Consider the following 18805-nt stretch of genomic DNA (forward strand, 5'->3'; position numbering starts at 1 on the left):
TTTGAGATAGCTGCTTTATTTTTACTGCGGAGGAAGACTGTTTTGCTTTGCTGATAACGCTACATTCAGTGCCCTCATTTCAGTTTCTTAGGCGAAACGTCAAGTTGGCGTTACGTTACGTAAGCAAAACTGGGCCACCAGCGCCATTTTGTTTGCGTCGCGCCTACGTCACGCAGCGAAGAAAATGGCGGAATGTCCAGAATAGCGCCCCATGGGTAGAGTGCACTAGAAGATTCTAGTACACTCTACCATGGGCGCTATTCTGCCAGGAGCCGAATCTTATAACGGTTCGGTTGGGGAACCGTTCCTTTGGCCTCACCTGATTGGCCAAAATTTTGATTACGTCACAGGTCGTCAGAGGCAGCGGGGCGGTATCGCAATTTTTGAATACGTCACGCATCTGTCAATCATCTTCAAAGCGAACCAGTCGTAGGAACCGGCGAAAGGGTAGTCCGCTTTGGGTTCCGTTGCTGTGGCTTGGCTGTGGGCTTGCGACTCTGGCCGCACGCGCCGGTCGCGCGACCCCGGAGACACGCGGGCGTCGCGCGCGCGTGCGTTGGTTGCTTCGGAGGCTATTACTTGCCTTCGTCGTCTGCTTGGCGTTGCTCTTTCGGTGTCGACCACGGCTGGAAGTGTGATACGCGTTCGAAGAAGTGACGGATAATGAGTTGCACCGCCCTTGCTGGCTTTCTAAGTAGACCTTTTGCAGGCTACGCTATCATATGGAGGAGGCTCGGGTGCAAGCGTACGAGTGGCCATTCCACGCAGAGGAAGGAACATTGCGCGCTGCGGTTAATCGCCACCGGCCTGCAGCTCCCAGAGGTCGGTCAGACGTGAAGCATTCATCGGAATGGCCTATCTCTGCTGCCGACACTGTTCACAAAGTTGCTCTCGCAGTTACTGTGTTGGCCGGTTGAAGGGCTGGGTCAACTCTCCCGTGACCTCAGCTTCAAAGCCAATGCCAATGAGATATTTGCATGGTGAGATCGAATTCCTATAGTGCTATCACCAGAGTGAATAGCTTGCAGATCGCCGTTCAGCAGTCAGAAGGGTTCAACCTAGGCTGGTTCAGCACTTCCTTCGTTCGGCTGATAAAACTATACAGTCAGGACAGAAAGATATTGTGGAGATCTCTTATTTAGCTGCCTTTTTTTTTCTCTGGTTCGGGAGTGCCGCACTTTGCTACTCAATTTTACGGCACAGCGCGCACCGTCAGCACCACACTCTTCGATTTGACTTCGCGCAGGCAATGCATGGCCCGTATACTGTAATGTACGATTTCAAGTTCCATTGCTTCTATCACGCCACGCGCCGTGGGGCAGATCGCAGGGATAGCGGCAGCGCGGCGGCGAGCGAGTCATGTCCGAACCAATGACGAAGGGCGAAAAATGAAGAAAAATTGATATAGTCGGCTAGTAAATGTGTCCCTAAGAACCAGTTCATGGTTTTGTCGCGCTAGCTACTTGAGAAGTGCTGGCAGTGCGTTCCTGTTACGTGCATCGTGCGAGCTCCTGGTAGCAGACCACATAGCGCTGCGCTCTGCCAACTCATTTACGCTTGCGATACCGCCTGTGGGCTGAGAATGAAAAACAATGACATTAATAAATTACTTCTGCATTGCGTAAATGCCCGGCACCACACGTTTATACTTTAGAACTTGCCCTATAATATATAATGCATATTTTATATTTCTTTAGCAAGCAGAAACATTCTGCAGTTTTTCGATTAGCTCGTCATATAATGACGTACATTTCAGAGGTGGCATCCTCTCATCTATTGGTCGCGTCCTCCCCTTCTTCCACCACCGGCTTGGGAGTGGCACATCTAGTGACGTAAGCGGCGAAGCCAACGGTTCGTATTCCGAACCGTTATAAGATTCGGCCCCTGGACATTCCTCCATTTTCTTCGGTGCATGACGTAGCGCGACGCAAACAAAATGGCGCTGGTGGCCCAGTTTTGCTTACGTAACGTGACGCCAACTTGACGTTTCGCCTAAGAAACTGGAATGAAGGCACTGAATGTAACGTTATCAGTAAAGCAAAACAGTCTTCCTCCGCAGTGAAAATAAAGCAACTATCTCAAAGCGTATGATTATTCCGTCGAAAACGCTTCTCGCTTCCGTCGTCTGCTGCGTACAAGCCGTCGTCTGTTTCAATAGCTAGGATGCGTGTCCCCGGAAAATGGAATGAGTCATCGCATGTTGGCGACAACGCGCTTGTTTTCATGCTTGAGACAACATACGCGACCTACCAGTGGTGATGCGCACACGTTCTAGGCCACGTTATCGCTATCTCAGGAAACGCAAGTGACTCAGCCCGACTCGGCTGGCTGAGAAAAGGCCGAATATCACTGATAGCTTTGCGCGCGCCAGAGATATCCACCAGCGCGACGCAAGCGCCGGCGCTGCCATCTCTTGTTCATTTCGCTGGTTACTCGCACCGCGGGAGAAAACTTCAAGGCGCCGCCTTACGTACATTTCTTTTTATAAATTAGAAAGAGGCCATTGTCATAACTTTTGATTGTGCGAAAAGGCATTAATCTTGATTACAATACAAATGCAGCAGTGAAAAGTGGACAACAGTGCCGGAAGTTTGCTATGTTCAACCAATATTATTTCGTATAAACGCATTCTTTTAAAAAATGATGGCCCCAAACACAAATGCCAACACCACCCGAGAACGATGCAAATACTATGAGCACGCGTTATGAACAAAAGATCTTCGTGGCGACAAACGACGGGGAAAATGTGGCGGTACACATTCCTCTCGGCTGCCATTGCATATGGCTGCTCATTAGCATAATTCGCGCGGCTCGTTGCAGCAAAAATTATGGCGGAAAATCTCAGCAATGGCGGCCCAGCGCAACGTCACGCATCGTCAAAATGACGTTTACGAAACAGCCCTTCCTGTGACGCTCCTCACGAGATATTCCTTCAGCCAATGAGCAAGCTGGCATGGCGCATATCTTGGATCGCCACCACATATTCGCGCAATTGCAGATGCATTGGACTGGCTTCTGCACGCTATCGATCACATTTTTTTGAAGCGCTAACATCGTAATATAGCTGCCAAGGACCAAAAAAGTGTATTAGACCATAAAATTTGCAGCTTCACGTCACGTTTCGTCATCTTGATGAAAACGCAAAATTGCATTTTGCAATACTTCCGCTTCCCGGCACAAATTTCAAAACACGTGACCTCTCGATAGCCAATCAGAGAGTAAACATGGCGGATAATGGCGGCCGTGCAGCCGCTATGCGTGTCCAGCCCAATAGCGCCCCATTTCGGAAACGGAAATCGCAGCGCCGCGAGAAAACCAGCGGGCACGCGACGCATTATGGGAAAAGTGAGCGAGCGCCGACCAACCGCCCGTCTTGGCTTCGTCCTGCGTTCGCATAGCTGCGGTGTGTGTGTGTGCGCGTGCTCGTTTGGTTTGAGATTTCCTGTACTTTTTGTGGTGGGCGGTTGCAGGTGCGTTATATTAACTGTTACGTGTCTGTGGGTTACTTAGTGACCTCAGCCACTACTGCGCGCGATGTCGTCGAAGTGCCGAGGCGGCGGCCAGACTTGTTGTGTGCCTGGTTGCGACAACACGCTGAAAGACAAGAACGTTTCATTTCACGCATTCCCTGCAAATGAAAAAGAAAAAAAGGAGTGGGTGAGAAGAATCAACCGCCAAGGAAGTGCTGGTCGCTTCTCTTTGTGGCAGCCTTCTAAGCACCACCGGATATGCGGAGCTCAGTTCAACGCAAGTGGACGCCGTGGTTACCTGGACCGGATGCCAACAATTTTCCCCCATAAAGTCATCAATCAACTATCTCCTTCCTTTAATCCTGGTAAGTATATATATTCAGACGGTTATTGCATGTTATCATAACTTCCAAATCTTTTCCAGTCACGAAACTCAAGAAGCCGAGCTCCCAAACTGCCTCTGCCAGCCCGGTGCTCCTTCTGAAGGAGTTGGATATCGGCTGCGTAGTTGACGTGCCCCAATGCGATCAACGTAAGAGACGCTTTAACTGTTCCATCTTTTTTCTGAGGCTTCGGCTTTGTGTGTACGCATTTTCACGAAAGTGTATTATACGCAGCAAGCGACGTTGTTTCCCAGGAGTCCACCAAGCTGACCTTCGGTACACCGGCTTCGCCTCGCACGGAAACGGAAGGTTAGTGAGAATTCAAAATTCTCGCTTTCTGCATTCCACTATGAAAACTTATTTTTTTGCATTTAACGGACCCCTATCGCGCCCACGGATGACGGGGTCCACGGGTGCTGTGGCAACTGGTATATTAATAGCGAGCGACTTCCTTATCCAGTGAAAACTGACGAAACTTTTTTTCCCGCGAAGCCAGTTTTTCGCAAGCTTTTGCAGCTAGCCATGGGAAGTCTGCATGTTAGAAGTGGCAGAACCTCATGTGTTCTGTGACATAAATGTCATCAGTGATTTGTACCGTCCATGTGTCATTACTTCAGCGAGTTTTCTGATAAACGTGGTACCTCTTCCACCAGTGCACGCATTGTGAAACTTACCCATTTCATTTCTTTCACCTCGATATTATTCCCTTTACCCCAGCTTGCAAAAATGACTCAAAAGTCAGGCTATCCAAATGTAGTGCAAATTTGGCGGAACAATACACTGGTAGCACAAGCTGCAATGTCGTCGAACTGCATGCTCAGGAGGGGCACAGACAGCTCATGAGGTTTACGAGTATAACTGGATAGCATTAATCTGCGCTTGCTGGTTGGTAAGCTGCTTGCACAGGTGGATCAGTGGAGTGAAAGAGAGTTGGGCTCTATGGCTTTGGCATCCTTGTTCTTTGTTGTCTGTATATCAATGTAAGCCGAGAGCAAAGGTTCAGAACACACATTGTGGGCTGAAGTGACTATTTCAAACCCTGAAATCTGCATTAAAGCAGGGCCTAACCGTTCGCAAATCAATAAGCAGTTCATTTTTTTTTTAGGTGCCGACCACTCGTACTCCATCGGGCCTCCAGACGCATCTGCTGCCAAGCTAAGAAAAGTCAACTACCTTCTCGAAGTCTGTGGAAGACTCGAGCATGAAAATAGCTTGCTCCACAAAGACAAATCTGTGCTCCAGAAAGAGGTTGAGGATCTGAAGGCTCAGTTGCACGATGTGAAAGTTGAGGTGCTCAAAGAGAAACTGAAACTGAAAGATCCTGTCTCCAAAGTTCACGATTTTGTTTCAGATGAGGAACGACTCGTGTTTTATACGGGGTTTAACTCCTTCAAAAAATTTGATGCGTTTGTGGAACATGTTGAAGGCATGTACGAGGCACTGAAAACGGGTGCTGGCCGGCCACCAGCACTGACAATGAAAGAACAGCTCATTGCAGTGCTTTGCAGGCTCAGGGTTGGGTTACTGGAACAGGATTTGGCATATCGCCTGAAAGTGTCTGTGTCGACCGTGAGTGCTGTGTACACATTCTGGGTTAATTTTTTGTTTGAAATGCTAACCCAGATACCAATGTGGCCATACCGTAATACAGTGGACCTGTTCATGCCAGACAATTTTAAAGAATTGTACCCATCTATAACACGCATTGTACCCATCTACACGCATTGTACTGGACTGCACAGAAATTTTTATCGTGAATCCGTCTGACTACAATACACAAAGCGACACTTTCAGCTCGTATAAAGGACACAACACCGCAAAAGGGCTCATTGGCATCACTCCAAACGGCTTCGTTTCTTTCGTGTCTAATCTTGCTCCTGGAAGACTTTCTGATCGAGAAATCACAAGACACAGTGGCCTGTATCAGTTGCTCGAGGAAGGGGACAGTGTAATGGTGGATAGAGGATTCCTAATTGAAGATGACCTCCGTCAGCTTGGAGTTGAATTAAACATGCCACCTATGTTGAATGGCCGCTCGCAGTTGTCACTGGCAGAGGAGTTAGCAACACGGCAGATAGCCAGTTTGCGAATCCATGTTGAGCGTGTCATCAGGGAAGTTAAAAACTTTAGAATACTCCGTGCTGTTTTTCCTAATGTTATGGCAGAGAAGCTGAACAAGATATGGAAAATTTGTTGCTATCTCAATAATTTCATGCATGAGCCCATTCTAAACCGGTGAGCGATGGTGGTGTTTTTAATGTTTTGTACGTTGTGCATGATCTACTTAATGCAGGGGTGCTCAAACTTTTTAGCCTTTTCAGTTGAAGAAAGACCAACCTTATTTGGCTAAAATGGAGTCGGCTCCTAACATGTTTCATTTCTGTTTTGGCCAGCGTCGGTCACGGAGCCTGTATTGAAAATATTTGCTTTATGGGGGTTTAACGTCCCAAAGCGACTTACGCTATGAGGGACGCCGTAGTGAGGTGCCCCGGAGATTTCGACCACCTGGGGTTCTTTAATGTGCACTGACATCGCACAGCTACACGGGCATTTAGAATTTCGCCTCAATCGAAATTCGACCGCTGCGACCGAGACTTGAAAAGGTGTTGGCCGGCATATGTAAAAGGGGTACGCAAGCTGCACAGCACCTGAACAAATACTTAAATTCAGTTATGACTGGCTGTATAGTGAGATAGCAGTAAGCAGCTATAGCATTAGTCCCAAAATAACTGGCTAAGGCGGATGATGACATGCACGAATATAGGTGCTTGGCGATTCTAGGAAGTGTTCCAAGAAACCCAAGAGTTCCACAAAACGCAGTTTGAGAATCCCTGCTGCAGTGCAAGGCATTGAACTTGCGTTAAAGTACACTACTTCATGTACAGCAGACTAGAGCAGCATTTATTGCTCTGCTGAAGTAAGCCTGAAGTCACTGTACAGGCTACATAGCGCTGAAATGCCTTATTTCTGTGTCGGTGTTGTGCAAATGATTGTAGCATATAATGTGGCAGTACTATATCTGAGTCATGACTAAAAACCAAATCACCAGTCTCATTGCTGAGCTACACAGGCAAGATGGAAAGTTGGTGTTTGCAGCCATTGTCGTTTCTACCAAAGATTTTCTTTCCTAACTTTTTGGGGCGAAATCTGTAAAGTGAATTTCACTTTGTCATTTTTACATGTGTTAGTGACGTGCTCATTTTTCAAAAAATTGTGATATGTATATGTATTGTACATTTGTGCACTGTATATGTAAAAAAAATTGTATATGTATGCGAGTATTTCATTGCAATGAAATTTGAGACGTTTATTACAAACTCTCATGTAATGTCCTGCATGGAATCCTTGAGGAAGAACTTATATAAATAACTGCTATCGCACTCAGTATCAGTATGCAATACTCGAGATGCGGCAGGTTCGAGCTTGGTCGTCAAAGCAGTGCGAGCCCAGTGCTGCTCGAAACTTGTGCATTAGCCCCTCAGAGCAGAGATGAAGTATGCTGAATGTGCACCTTGGGCACTCTCTATGACGGCACATTGATTTACTGTAAAGCACAAACCTTCGTTGGTTCACTCCACGTATGTTACAAGTCGTACAGAGTGCAAGAGTACCTACACTACGGAGAACACACTTGTCACTTCGCATAGATTTTGCTTGCAACTTTCAATGCGGTTTCCTTACAGAGACCAATGCGAAGTCACTATCATCATCAAGTGTAGGAAATGTTGAAGTATGTAGCTGCCCAGATTCCTGGGTCTAAGAGTGCATTATGTATGTGTTCAATGACAAGGCAGCAAGACGTGTGGCGCTTGACATTTACTTTTTACACACCGATTAGTTGCACCCACATTTAAATAGGTGGTGGCAACACATACGCGTGGCCATAACGATATTACACAGAAAAACACTTTCTTCATTTCTTCATGGAGACTAATGCAATACAAGATATTTAAAAACCAAATATATGCAAGTATGAACACGTGCCAAAACATGTTATGAGTCCGAGCATCTTTGTCCTGCAGACCAATGTGACTTAACTAAGTCGTTGAAATTCACACACAAGCACAGTGCTCTTGGTAGTTCTTGAAACATTCCAGAAGCCGTGGCAGCATTTGGGAAGTCCAAAGCGAGCTGTCAAAAGCGATCCTTTGAAGAGTGCAGTTTGTGCCATTATCAACCACAAAGTCACACCAGGAGAGTCCAGTCAAAGCCATTTGCCCCTGGACCTGTTAAAAGTACTTGTGGGTCGGTTTAAGAACTCCGTTCTTCAGGTAGGATGCCGTATTCACAGCATTTTCTAATTCATCACCCCGTTCCTTGGCAGCTGAGAGGGTCTTAACTTAATGGAGACCAAAATCTCCTCCCTCCTCTACAACACGGTCTGGCGTTGCACCAAGAACAGGGACACCAGGGTTGACGCACAACCCACAACAGTGAATCCTAACTGGGACCTCTCTCTTCTCATGTAACGCTGCACGGCTGCAGCTTCATTCCTTAAACCATCAGCCATGTATTTGGTCCGCATCTGGCTAGACCCAAACAGCCTCTTGAAAAACTTCTCGTCAGCTGGCTTCTTCCGTGACACCACATCTCTGAAGTGTGAAGCAGTCAGGCGCTTGGATCTCTCGAAGCTCCATGTTGTAGAGCCGCTCTGCATCCTAGTCGCTTGCTCAAGGGCCCATGAGTCTTCTAAAGTAAGCTCACAGAAGCTGAACTTATACCCAGCTGGCACATGCTCAACCCACAGGGCTTGCACCGGTAACCTGATTGGCATCTGGCTAAGACCATCCTCGTGAAGTGCTCTTTTCACTGGTACGGGCAGAAAGTGGTTGTCCTCCAGCGTCTTGCATAGCATGGCGTTTGGAATATTTTTCTGTGCCTGATACATTCTCTTAATATGGTCTTCTGTCACTGTCAGAGAAACTGTGGTTTCTTGAGTCAGATGCCTGCCAGCTTTCATTGGCATATGTTTCACAAAACGTAGTTGTGAGGACTCGCGTGAGTGCATGTTGGCTTTCTTAGCCCCAGTACCCCATGCTCTGGGTTTGTCTGTACACGACTGTGTGTCTCGCACGTAGGCTGCTCCAGAGCGCTTCAGGTCTAGTACAAACCATAGTAAGGCAACTACATGTTTACAAACACCTGCAGCTCCAGCCCGGCAGTTGCAGGTTCCTTCAACCACAGTTCCATTTGACGAGAGCGCAACACCAGTGTTATATAATTTTGCCAAAGAGAACGATGCCTCCACGGTTGCTTTAAGAAAAGTGGAACTGTCAGCCTTGCAAATAAGAACATTGTGAACCTTAACTGCTTTAAACATCCTGTATCCGCTTACAGTATGCTTCTGAGCACCATGTGCATTCTGATGTGCCAAGATTTCTTGCTCTGAGAAACCATCCGGCACGTCTTTTAACTGCTTTGTCCATGGTCCTTTCGGTAACCTTGTTTGAAGAGGAAGTGCATTTTGAATGGCTCGTAGTGGTCAAAATGTTTTCTTCGGCACTCCACATATAAACAGAGCATGGAAGCATACACAGCTGATCATGGGATCATCAATGCGATCTTGAAATAAAAGAGTATTCATTCATTGTGTCTTGGTCACTTGTGGCAAGCATGCTTGAAAAGCAACGCTGAACCCGTTTCGTTCACTACGCGCGGTCGTGGAAAATGTTGCACAAGGACGGGCTCCGTAAGCCACTAGCTAACTTAAAACTCTGAGGCCGCCCTAGTACAAGGTACTGGCGCGTTCAATACTTTTCAGGTTAGCCAAAACATCCGCCGCAGTTTTTTCAGACCGCATTCGCGTTACTTGTAGCCACCGAGGCACGTTCATAATTTGGGTGCGTCTATCTGCACTCCACGGTAGTAAGTAATGTACACCGCGACCGAGATAGTACGAGCTGTCAAACAAACAGCAACTGCTATCTGTACCGCAATGCTATGCTCAGATATATACACAGAATGTAACAGTGCTAATACAAGAGCTTGTTGGTTCTGCTTCGTACTTGCTGCGTGCTATTCAAACAACACTATAGGCAAGAAAATGCGCTGGCACAAGCTAAGCGCCAACTCAGCTACTTACTTCTTGCGAGATGTACATTATTGAACGTATGCGCTGTCCGTTCCTTTCGACGATATACTTGTTTCAGACTTGTCCGTAGATTAAATAGCACGCTGTAACCAAAAGACTGAATGGGCAGTGCTCGATAACGAGGTATTTTGCTGAAATACAGCGCATACATTCTCACAAGAGGGTGTCGCACTGTTGCAACAAACACGAATGTACTGTACGCTACGTACTACGCCTGCCGCCGGAACAGCCGCACAAACTTCGAAGGTTTGCGAGGGGCGACTAGTAAATAAATGCTTTGTTAGCGCGTGCTCACCAGCAAAACACGCCTGCCAGCCGTAGGATCGCGCTCATGCCTTCAGTAGCATAGCTATAAAACGCTGACAAAGGTGTTGCTATCCAACGCAAGCTCCGAGCGCGAGACGCTGGCACATGTGCGTGCTTCAGGTGCGAAAATACCTGCTTCACGCTCGTAGCGTCGGCTGCATAACCACAAGAAAGTTGTACGGCAATGTAAAGATCACTTGCGCGGCGCAAACATGCAACAAAAGTATTACTAGCACTAAAAAAAAAAGTTTTTTTTTTTACCTGCTGTTGCGCGACGTCCATGTCGCACCGCTCCTGCGCCGGATCCTGCCCGCCAAGATCGCTCACAATTCCCAGCGTGCTTTGCGGCGGTCGCGTAGGGGGCGCGCGCAACTTTCCGAAATGGTCCATTCGCGCGGCTCGTCGCACCACAAATTATGGCGTAGAATCTGTGCAATGGCGGTCCAGCGCGGCGTCACGCAACGTAACATCGACGTTTCCGAAACGGCCCTTTCTGTGACACTCCCCACAGCATATTCCTTCAGGCAATCAGCAAGCTGGCATGGCGCATATCTTGGATCGCTACCACATATTCGCGAAATTGCAGATGCATTGCACTGGCTTATGTACGCTACCGCTCACTTTCTTTTTGAAGCGCTAACGTCGCAATATAGCTGCCAAGGACCAAAATAATGTATTAGTCGATAAAATTTGCCCCTCCACGTCACGTTTCGTCATCGCAAAACGCAAAATTGCATTTTGCGAAACTTCTGTTTCCCGGAACAAATTTCAAGGCACCTGAGCTCTCCACAGCCAGTCAGGGAGTTAACATGGTGGATAATGGCGGCCGTGCAGTCGCCACGCGTTTCAAGAATAGCGCCCTTTGTGGCGCGACGAGCCGCGCAATTTATACTAATGACTGTTATTTATCTCCTGGCGCCCCCTACAAATCCGACAGTTTTAATAAAGGCTAGGCCAGTCGTGGCCGCCAGAGTTGTTCTCAATAATGGAGTCTGTCACTCGCGGCTTCGTGCCGTCGCATCTAAAATCCCAACGCAACCAACCCAAACAACATAACATGGTGTCAGAAGTGTAAGCAGATCGTCCCCGCAATGCCTGAAATCAACAAAATGGCCAATGTTTTCATCCAGCCCCCCGCTTCCTTCGAACCTGGTCACACTCCTCAGACCGCATGGGAAGAATGGCGGGAAGCATTCACCATATATGAACTGGCTTGTGAGTACAACACAAAGCCTAAATCAGCGTGGAAGGCATTGTTGCTTCATGTACTTGGCCCGCATGCTCGTCGCATCGCACAGACGTTCCTTCCAGACCCTGCCGCCGGAAATGAAGACGCAGACCCAGTGAAATACATACTCGACAAGTTTGACGAGTTATATAGCCCGTACAAGAACGTCATACAAGTAGCGGCGGTGTTCAACTCGATGGTACAAAAGCCAGGTCAGTCAATTGACGATTTTGTTACTGAGCTTCGACGATAGGCGCAGAAGTACGACTTCGGTGAGCGACCGCGTGGTGGTTGGAATCCTCGATGGAGCTCTCCGCGAACGGCTTTTTCGGGAGCGCGACCCTCTCTGGAAAAAATCGTCTCAGCGTGCAAGGCAGCGGAAATATAAAAGAAACACGTGCAAGAGATCGTAACCAGGGATCAGCAGCCAGAAGTGAATGCCGTTCACACGTATTGTCGTAAACCCACGAAGACAATTGGTCGTCCGCTAGGTATCAACAAGCCTCAGCAGCCTCATCGCTCGTCTCAAAGGTCTAATCGTAAATGTTCTCGCTGCGGAACCTCGCACCCTCCACAACAGTGCCCAGCGTTTGGCAAAAATTGTTACAACTGCGACAAACTTGGCCATTTCGCGCACATGTGCAAGCAGCCACGTCGGCAGACAGCAGCACATCGACCGCGAGTCGGACTGCTTCATGAGCATCCACAACAAGACTCGCAGGAGGAATTATACTTGGGCTGCTTGACTACGTGCAGTGTCAATGCCGACGCAACAGACTGGAGCGAAAGTGTCAGTGTTAATGGACACGAGGTGACATTCAAGTTAGACACCGGTTCGGACGTCAACATGATTCCAGAACATATGTTCAAGCAGTGGCCGTGCAGACCAGGAACCAAACCAACCACAGCTAAAGTGAATACGTACAGTGGCCACCAGCTTCCAATAGACAGTGAATGTGAACTGTCTTGTGCGGTAAACAAGGAGTGCCGTCTGAAATTTCTGCTGGTGAAGGAGCCACTCAAGCCGATACTAGGGGCCGCTGCATGCACAACTCTGCGCTTGCTTTCCCGTGTGAAGACCCTTCAAGCAACGACAAAGTCCACTGACACAGTGTTGCAAGAACAGTTTCAGAAAGTACTGAATTATTTCCCTGACATATTTGTAGGAATCGGCCAGCTTCCGGGACATTATAGCATCCAGCTGCGTGAAGGTGCAGTGCCGACAGGTTGTGCTCCTCGCAGAGTACCTAGTGCACTCGCGGATAAGGTCAAAGCAGAGCTGAAGCGCATGGAGAAGAATGGCGTAATGACGCGAGGGTCAGAACAGTGAATGGGTCCATCCCATAGTGGTGATAACCAAAAAAAGATGCAACTGTTCGGTTGTGCCTTGATCCACGGAACCTCAATGCAGCACTAGATAGGCAACACTACCGCATACCAGTACCAGAAGAGCTTTTTGCAAGCCTGAATGGCTCAACAGTCTTCTCTGTCCTTGATGCCAAAAGTTCTTTCTGGCAACTGACTTTGGATGAACCAAGTTCACGGCTTTGCACATTCGCAACACCATGGGGCCGTTACCGTTTTCTTCGAGTACCGTTTGGGCTTGCGACAGCCCCCGAGCTGTTCAAGCAGGCCATTGACAAGGTACTTGAAGGACAGGCCGTTGTGAAGCCGTATTTTGATGACATACTGGTTGCCTCAAGGACTCCAGAAGAACACAAAGTCCATCTGATGATGTGTGTGGTTTAGTGGCGCAAAGGCCAGATATGGCCAAAGAGCGCCATGTCCGTGTTAATTAGCTTGCAGTGAAATCATGAGTACTATGAAGTTGGTGTGACGTGGCTGTAGAGGGGCCTTAAAGATGGTAGCGCTAAAGTGCGTAAAATCTGTATTATAAGATTATGGTGATGACTTAGGAAGTGTACTATGAATAGACGCATTTAAAAAGAATGATATGTCTAAAAATATATCAGATTATATAAGATATGCTGAAACACTACTGCCTCCTTAGAGCCCTTGAAACACAAGGGCCTGGAGGCTCGTGCTATTCAAAACAATTATCGCAGCGGTATCCTCTGGAGCGAGGAAGCTCTACGAATTTAATGGGCTAATAACGTGTAGAACTACAACCTTTAAGAAGCCGAGAACTGCCTTGGTGTTAAAAAGCGGTTCCTTACCAAGAAACATACCCGGGTGTAGAGGGATGTAATAACGGTATGCAAGCGGAAAATGTTTTTTTCTTTCAGGTTCGGCTTTCCGACACTCCAAGAGGACATGGAGGACGGTTAGCCTCTCACCGCATCAACCACAGGTTGGAGGTTCACTTCCAGTAAGTAGAAAATGATGGGTCCCAAGTGTGTGTCCTATTCTTAGACGACAGAATAGGACATCTGTTCGGCGTGATTTTGTTGCAGAAGGCCAGAACCCTAATTGTGGCTTTATTACGCGCAGCTTATTATTTGTTTCCATGTCCCACGAGCGTTGCCAGTAGTTTCGCAGTTTCCTGCGCAAGAAGGGCCTCAGATCTGTGACAGGGACTGCAGCGGTAGGATTAACAAAATACGATGCAATTGATGTGGCCATCTGGTCCGCCAGAACGTTACCTTCGATGCCCCTATGACCCGGCACCCAGCATATGATGACATGCTGGTTATATATATACGCTTCACATAAGACGAAATATAGTTCATTGATTACTGGATTTTTGCGCTTAGAAAATGACATCAAGGCCTTCACAACACTAAGGGAATCCGTATATATAACTGATTTCTGGAGTTTTTATTCCTTTATATGCTTTACAGCCAACAACAGTGCGTAGGCCTCAGCCGTAAAGATACTAGTTTCCGGATGCGGTACATTGGATACCGAGAAGGATGGACCGACGGCTGCATAGGACACTCCGTCGTGTGACTTCGATGCGTCTGTGTAGAACTCCGTGCAGGAGTACTTGTACTGGAGTTCCCGGAAATGCATTCGGATTTCGATATCTGGGGCTTCCTTTGTAACTTGTAGGAAAGATATATCGCATTGTATCATTTGCCACTCCCAAGGAGGTAGAAGCTTAGCTGGAGACATTAGGCGATGTTTGAGGATTGGGACATCCGTTTCAACACTAAGCTCCCTCACACGAAGTGAAAAGGGCTGTCTTAAAGAGGAACGATTACGAAAGAGTGTATCATATGTCATATCATTAACGGTATTGAAACATGGATGTTGAGGATTAGAGTGGACTTTCAGGAAATATGTTTGGCTGATATATGTTCTTTGAAGATGGAGTGACCACTCATTTGATTCTACATACAAACTTTCAATGGGACTTGTTCTGAAAGCGCCAGTGACCAGTCGGATTCCTAAATGGTGAACCGGATCTAGCATCTTTAGCGCGCTTGGAGCTGCGGAGTATTACATCACGGCACCATAGTCCAATCGTGATCGAATGAGACTTTTGTGAAGATTCATCAAACATTTTCTGTCACTGCCCCATGTTGTATGGGATAAAATTTTCAGTAAGTTCATTGTTTTTAAGCATTTCACCTTGAGATAGTTTATGTGTGGAATAAATGTTAGTTTAGAGTCAAGTATGATACCTAAGAACTTGTGCTCTTTATTCACAGGGATTTTCTGGCCATACATTTCGATATTGGGATCTGCAACGAGCCCTCTCTTTCTTGTGAAAGGCACACAAGAACTTTTGTTCGTATTCACTTTAAACCCGTTTTCGTCTGCCCACTTAGATATCTTGTTCAATCCCTGCTGTATTTGTCTTTCGCACACTGCAAGGTTACAGGATTTAAAACGTATTTGTATGTCGTCTACGTAGACGCAATAAGATATAGCTGGCGGTAATGAAGCGCGGAGTGTGTTCATCTTAATGATAAAGAGTGCAACTGAGTACGCCTCCCTGGGGTACACCAGTTTCCTGTGTGAATGTACGCGACAGTGCATTACCTATTTTCACCCGAAATGTACGGTTTTGTAGGTAGTGTTACGTTTCGCCTACAACGCGCGGTATAGCCGGCGCGGATGCAACGGACGCCGGGGCTTCCTTCAAAACGGCGGACATTTTGGCCCGTTCGGAGCTGCCGCGAAGCCTCCCCGCCAAGCGCGTCCAGGCGTGTTTCAGTGCCACGTGTCTTCGTGTGTGCGTGTGTGTGTGTGTGCCCACGCTTGTCAAAGCGCGGCAGCCGGGGAGAGGGGCTCCCCAAGTGTGAAGCGAAGAGGTCTGATCGGCGCCTGCTCGGCGGCTGAGTCACTACACTCGTCTCAACGTGTCTCTCAGTCTGTCCGTACCCGCCGTCACGTGGTCTCGTCACGAGGCCTTCCTTCTTGCCCTCAACTGCGAAAGTATAAGAGCAGCTGCCCCCGGACGCCAAGAGAGAGGCTCCGATTTCTTCTGTCGAGTTACGTGCTCTCCCGTCTCTCACTTCGGTCGACCTGACCGCCCGCTCTTTTGCGATGTTAGAATAAACCAGTTGTTCTGTTACCAGTCGACTCATGCTTTGCCGAGACCTTCGGATGCTTCCAGTGCCCCAGGCCGCCAGGCCAACGCTACCCTTGGGGCTTGCGACCCATTTGCAACAACGGGCGTCAGCGCTGAGTTTGCAACAACTCGTGCCAGCGGTGCGATTCCAACAGCTGGTTGCCAGCGGTGAGATCGCGACAACGGAGGCCAGCAGCGAAGAGATGCGGTTGACTGTATGCTGAGCAGCACAACGACCATCCGGGAGCAGTGCAACGAGCCCTGTGTGATGACTGGTTGCCTGCAGCGGAACGACTGCGCTGAATTCTTGGCTGCGAGGTTTGGTGAGTGCGGGACTTTCTTCTACTGAGTTTTGCCAGGCTTTTGTTAGTGTCAGAAACAGAGCTGGTAATTGTGGTTGTCGTTGCTGCCGGGTTAGTTTGCGGCAAGACAATAGTAGGCAGTAGAGAAAGCAGCGTTCAGAGCAGCCATGGATTTGAAGTCGTTGCGCAAACCGAAATTGCTGGAGCTTGCAAGAGAGTTGGGTCTGGATGTCTCAGACAAACTCAGAAAACCAGAACTGCTGAGGGCTATTCTTGAGTTAGAAGCTGAGGATGACGAGCTGTCGGAATGCCTTGAGACCATTGAGGAGAGGGAGACGGCAAAAATACAGGAGCGCGAACTTAAAGAACAGAAAGAGAAACAGGAGCGCGAACGAAAAGAACAAAAAGAGAAAGAAAAAGAAGAGCGCGACCGTCAACACGCTTTGGAAATGAAGCGTCTCGAGGTAGAGATGGAACGCGCTCGTAATGGAAGTCAGGCACACGGTGCAGGAGAACGAGTATCGTTCAAAATGACTGACCTGATGCGGCCGTTTAAGCTTGGAGAGGACATTGGTTTGTTCCTGGTTAACTTTGAGCGAACGTGCGAGAAGCAGGGGTTCTCTCGGGAAACGTGGCCACAGCGCTTGCTCACTTTGTTACCCGGCGAGGCGGCCGACGTAGTCGCTCGCTTGGAGAGAGAGGAGGCAGAGGATTTCGAGAAAGTGAAATCGAGTCTGCTAAAAAAGTACAGGCTGTCAGCGGAGGCGTTCCGTCGGAAGTTCCGGGAAAATGAGAAAGGCAGAAGGGAGTCGTATACAGAGTTTGCCTACAGGCTAATGTCAAACATGCAGGAGTGGCTCAAAGAAGAGAAAGCGTTTGGTGACCACGAGAAAGTTCTGCAGTGTTTCGGGCTGGAACAGTTTTATAGTCGGTTACCTGAGAACGTGCGGTACTGGGTCTTGGATAGACCAGACGTTAGTACGGTGGCTCGAGCCGCTGAGCTAGCCGAGGAGTTTGTGACGCGTCGGGCTCGCGGAGCTAAGGACGGTCAAAAGGGTGAATTTGGCTCCAAGTTTGAGAGGGCGAAGTTCACGCCCATGAGAGCAAAGGGGGGAAACACGTAGTTCGGATGCGAGTGAAAGCAGTCCGACCGAACGTAAGGAGACGGCGGCAGCCGAAGCCGAACGCAGAAAGCGGTTCGAGACGAGGCAAGCGCGCGTTTGTCATACGTGCCAGAAGCCGGGTCACTTTTCGGCGCAGTGTCCAGAAACAAAAACAAAAGTCGTGTTTTTGTCCTTATGCAGCACTGACGAGAACATGAAGCTTCTCGAGCCTTACATGCGAGACCTCCTCGTGAACGGGAAAGAGTGCCGAGTGCTTCGCGATTCAGCAGCTACGATGGATGTAGTTCACCCCTCCTACGTAGAACCCGATATGTTCACGGGCGAGTGCGCATGGATCAAGCAAGCCGTGGAAGCTCACAGCGTGTGTCTGCCCGTAGCAAAAGTGCTGATTGAAGGACCTTTCGGAGCGCTTGAGACGGAGGCCGCAGTGTCATCTATGCTGCCCCCCCAGTACCCGTACCTATTTTCGAACAGGTCCGATCACCTCCTGCGCGAGAAGGGGCTTTTGTTTGGTGAGGCTAGCGTTCAGGCCTTAACCAGATCGAAGGTTCGGGAGCTCGCTGCAAAGGCGGTAGTTGCGGGACCGACGTTGTCGAACAATGAGAAAGGGTCAGAGGCGCAGCAAGCTGATGTTCAGAGCACGTCCAAACTGAATAAAATTGAGCCTGTAGCGTTAAAGGCACTAGATACTGGAGAGGAAATTCCCGATGCGGGAAAGTTAGAAGAGCTATCTGCAGATTTGCTTATCGCGCCTACGTCAGACGGACTTAATAGGTTGCTAAAAGTCAGCCGGTCGGCTTTGATAGCCGAGCAAAAGAAGGATGGCAGCCTAGAAAACATCCGCTGCATTGTCAAGGAAGGTATCGCCAAGAAAAATGCTCGCTTTGTGGAAAGAGGTGGGGTCCTGTACCGGAAGTATCTAGACCGCAGGGGAGTGGAGTTCGATCAGCTCATCGTGCCTCAGTGCTACCGTCAGGATCTGTTGCGCTTGTCGCATGGGGGTTCGTGGTCCGGACACCTAGGAGTTAAGAAAACTAAGGACCGTCTCTTGCAAGAGTACTATTGGCCAGGGTGTTTTCGGGACGCAGACCACTTTGTGAAGACATGTGACACCTGTCAGCGGGTGGGCAAACCAGGGGACAAATCGAGGGCGCCGTTGAAGTTGGTACCTATCATTACGGAGCCTTTTAGACGGCTCGTTATTGATACAGTGGGACCTCTGCCGGTAACAACCACGGGGTACAGACACATTTTGACTGTGATCTGCCCAGCGACAAAGTTCCCTGAAGCAGTGCCGCTTAAAGAACTCAGCTCAGTTGAGATAGTCAATGCACTACTGTCCATATTTGCGCGAGTTGGTTTTCCTGCGGAAATCCAATCAGATCAGGGCACAGTGTTTACTAGCGCTTTGACGACAGCCT

The 18805-nt window shown here is 48.5% G+C and overlaps 1 protein-coding gene across 1 annotated transcript; it reads left to right on the forward strand.

The window, feature by feature from the left end:
• Positions 1–3254: 3254 nt before the first annotated feature.
• On the forward strand, positions 3255–7039 carry LOC140215881 (uncharacterized). The gene is given in 5 exon segments (XM_072286227.1): positions 3255–3345; positions 3895–4002; positions 4088–4162; positions 4959–5536; positions 5538–7039. Coding segments are annotated over 5 exon segments (1407 nt in total). The 3' UTR covers positions 6093–7039.
• Positions 7040–18805: the final 11766 nt, after the last annotated feature.

Source organism: Dermacentor andersoni, chromosome 2 (assembly GCF_023375885.2).
Source record: "Dermacentor andersoni chromosome 2, qqDerAnde1_hic_scaffold, whole genome shotgun sequence".
NCBI classification, from domain to species: Eukaryota; Metazoa; Arthropoda; class Arachnida; order Ixodida; family Ixodidae; genus Dermacentor; species Dermacentor andersoni.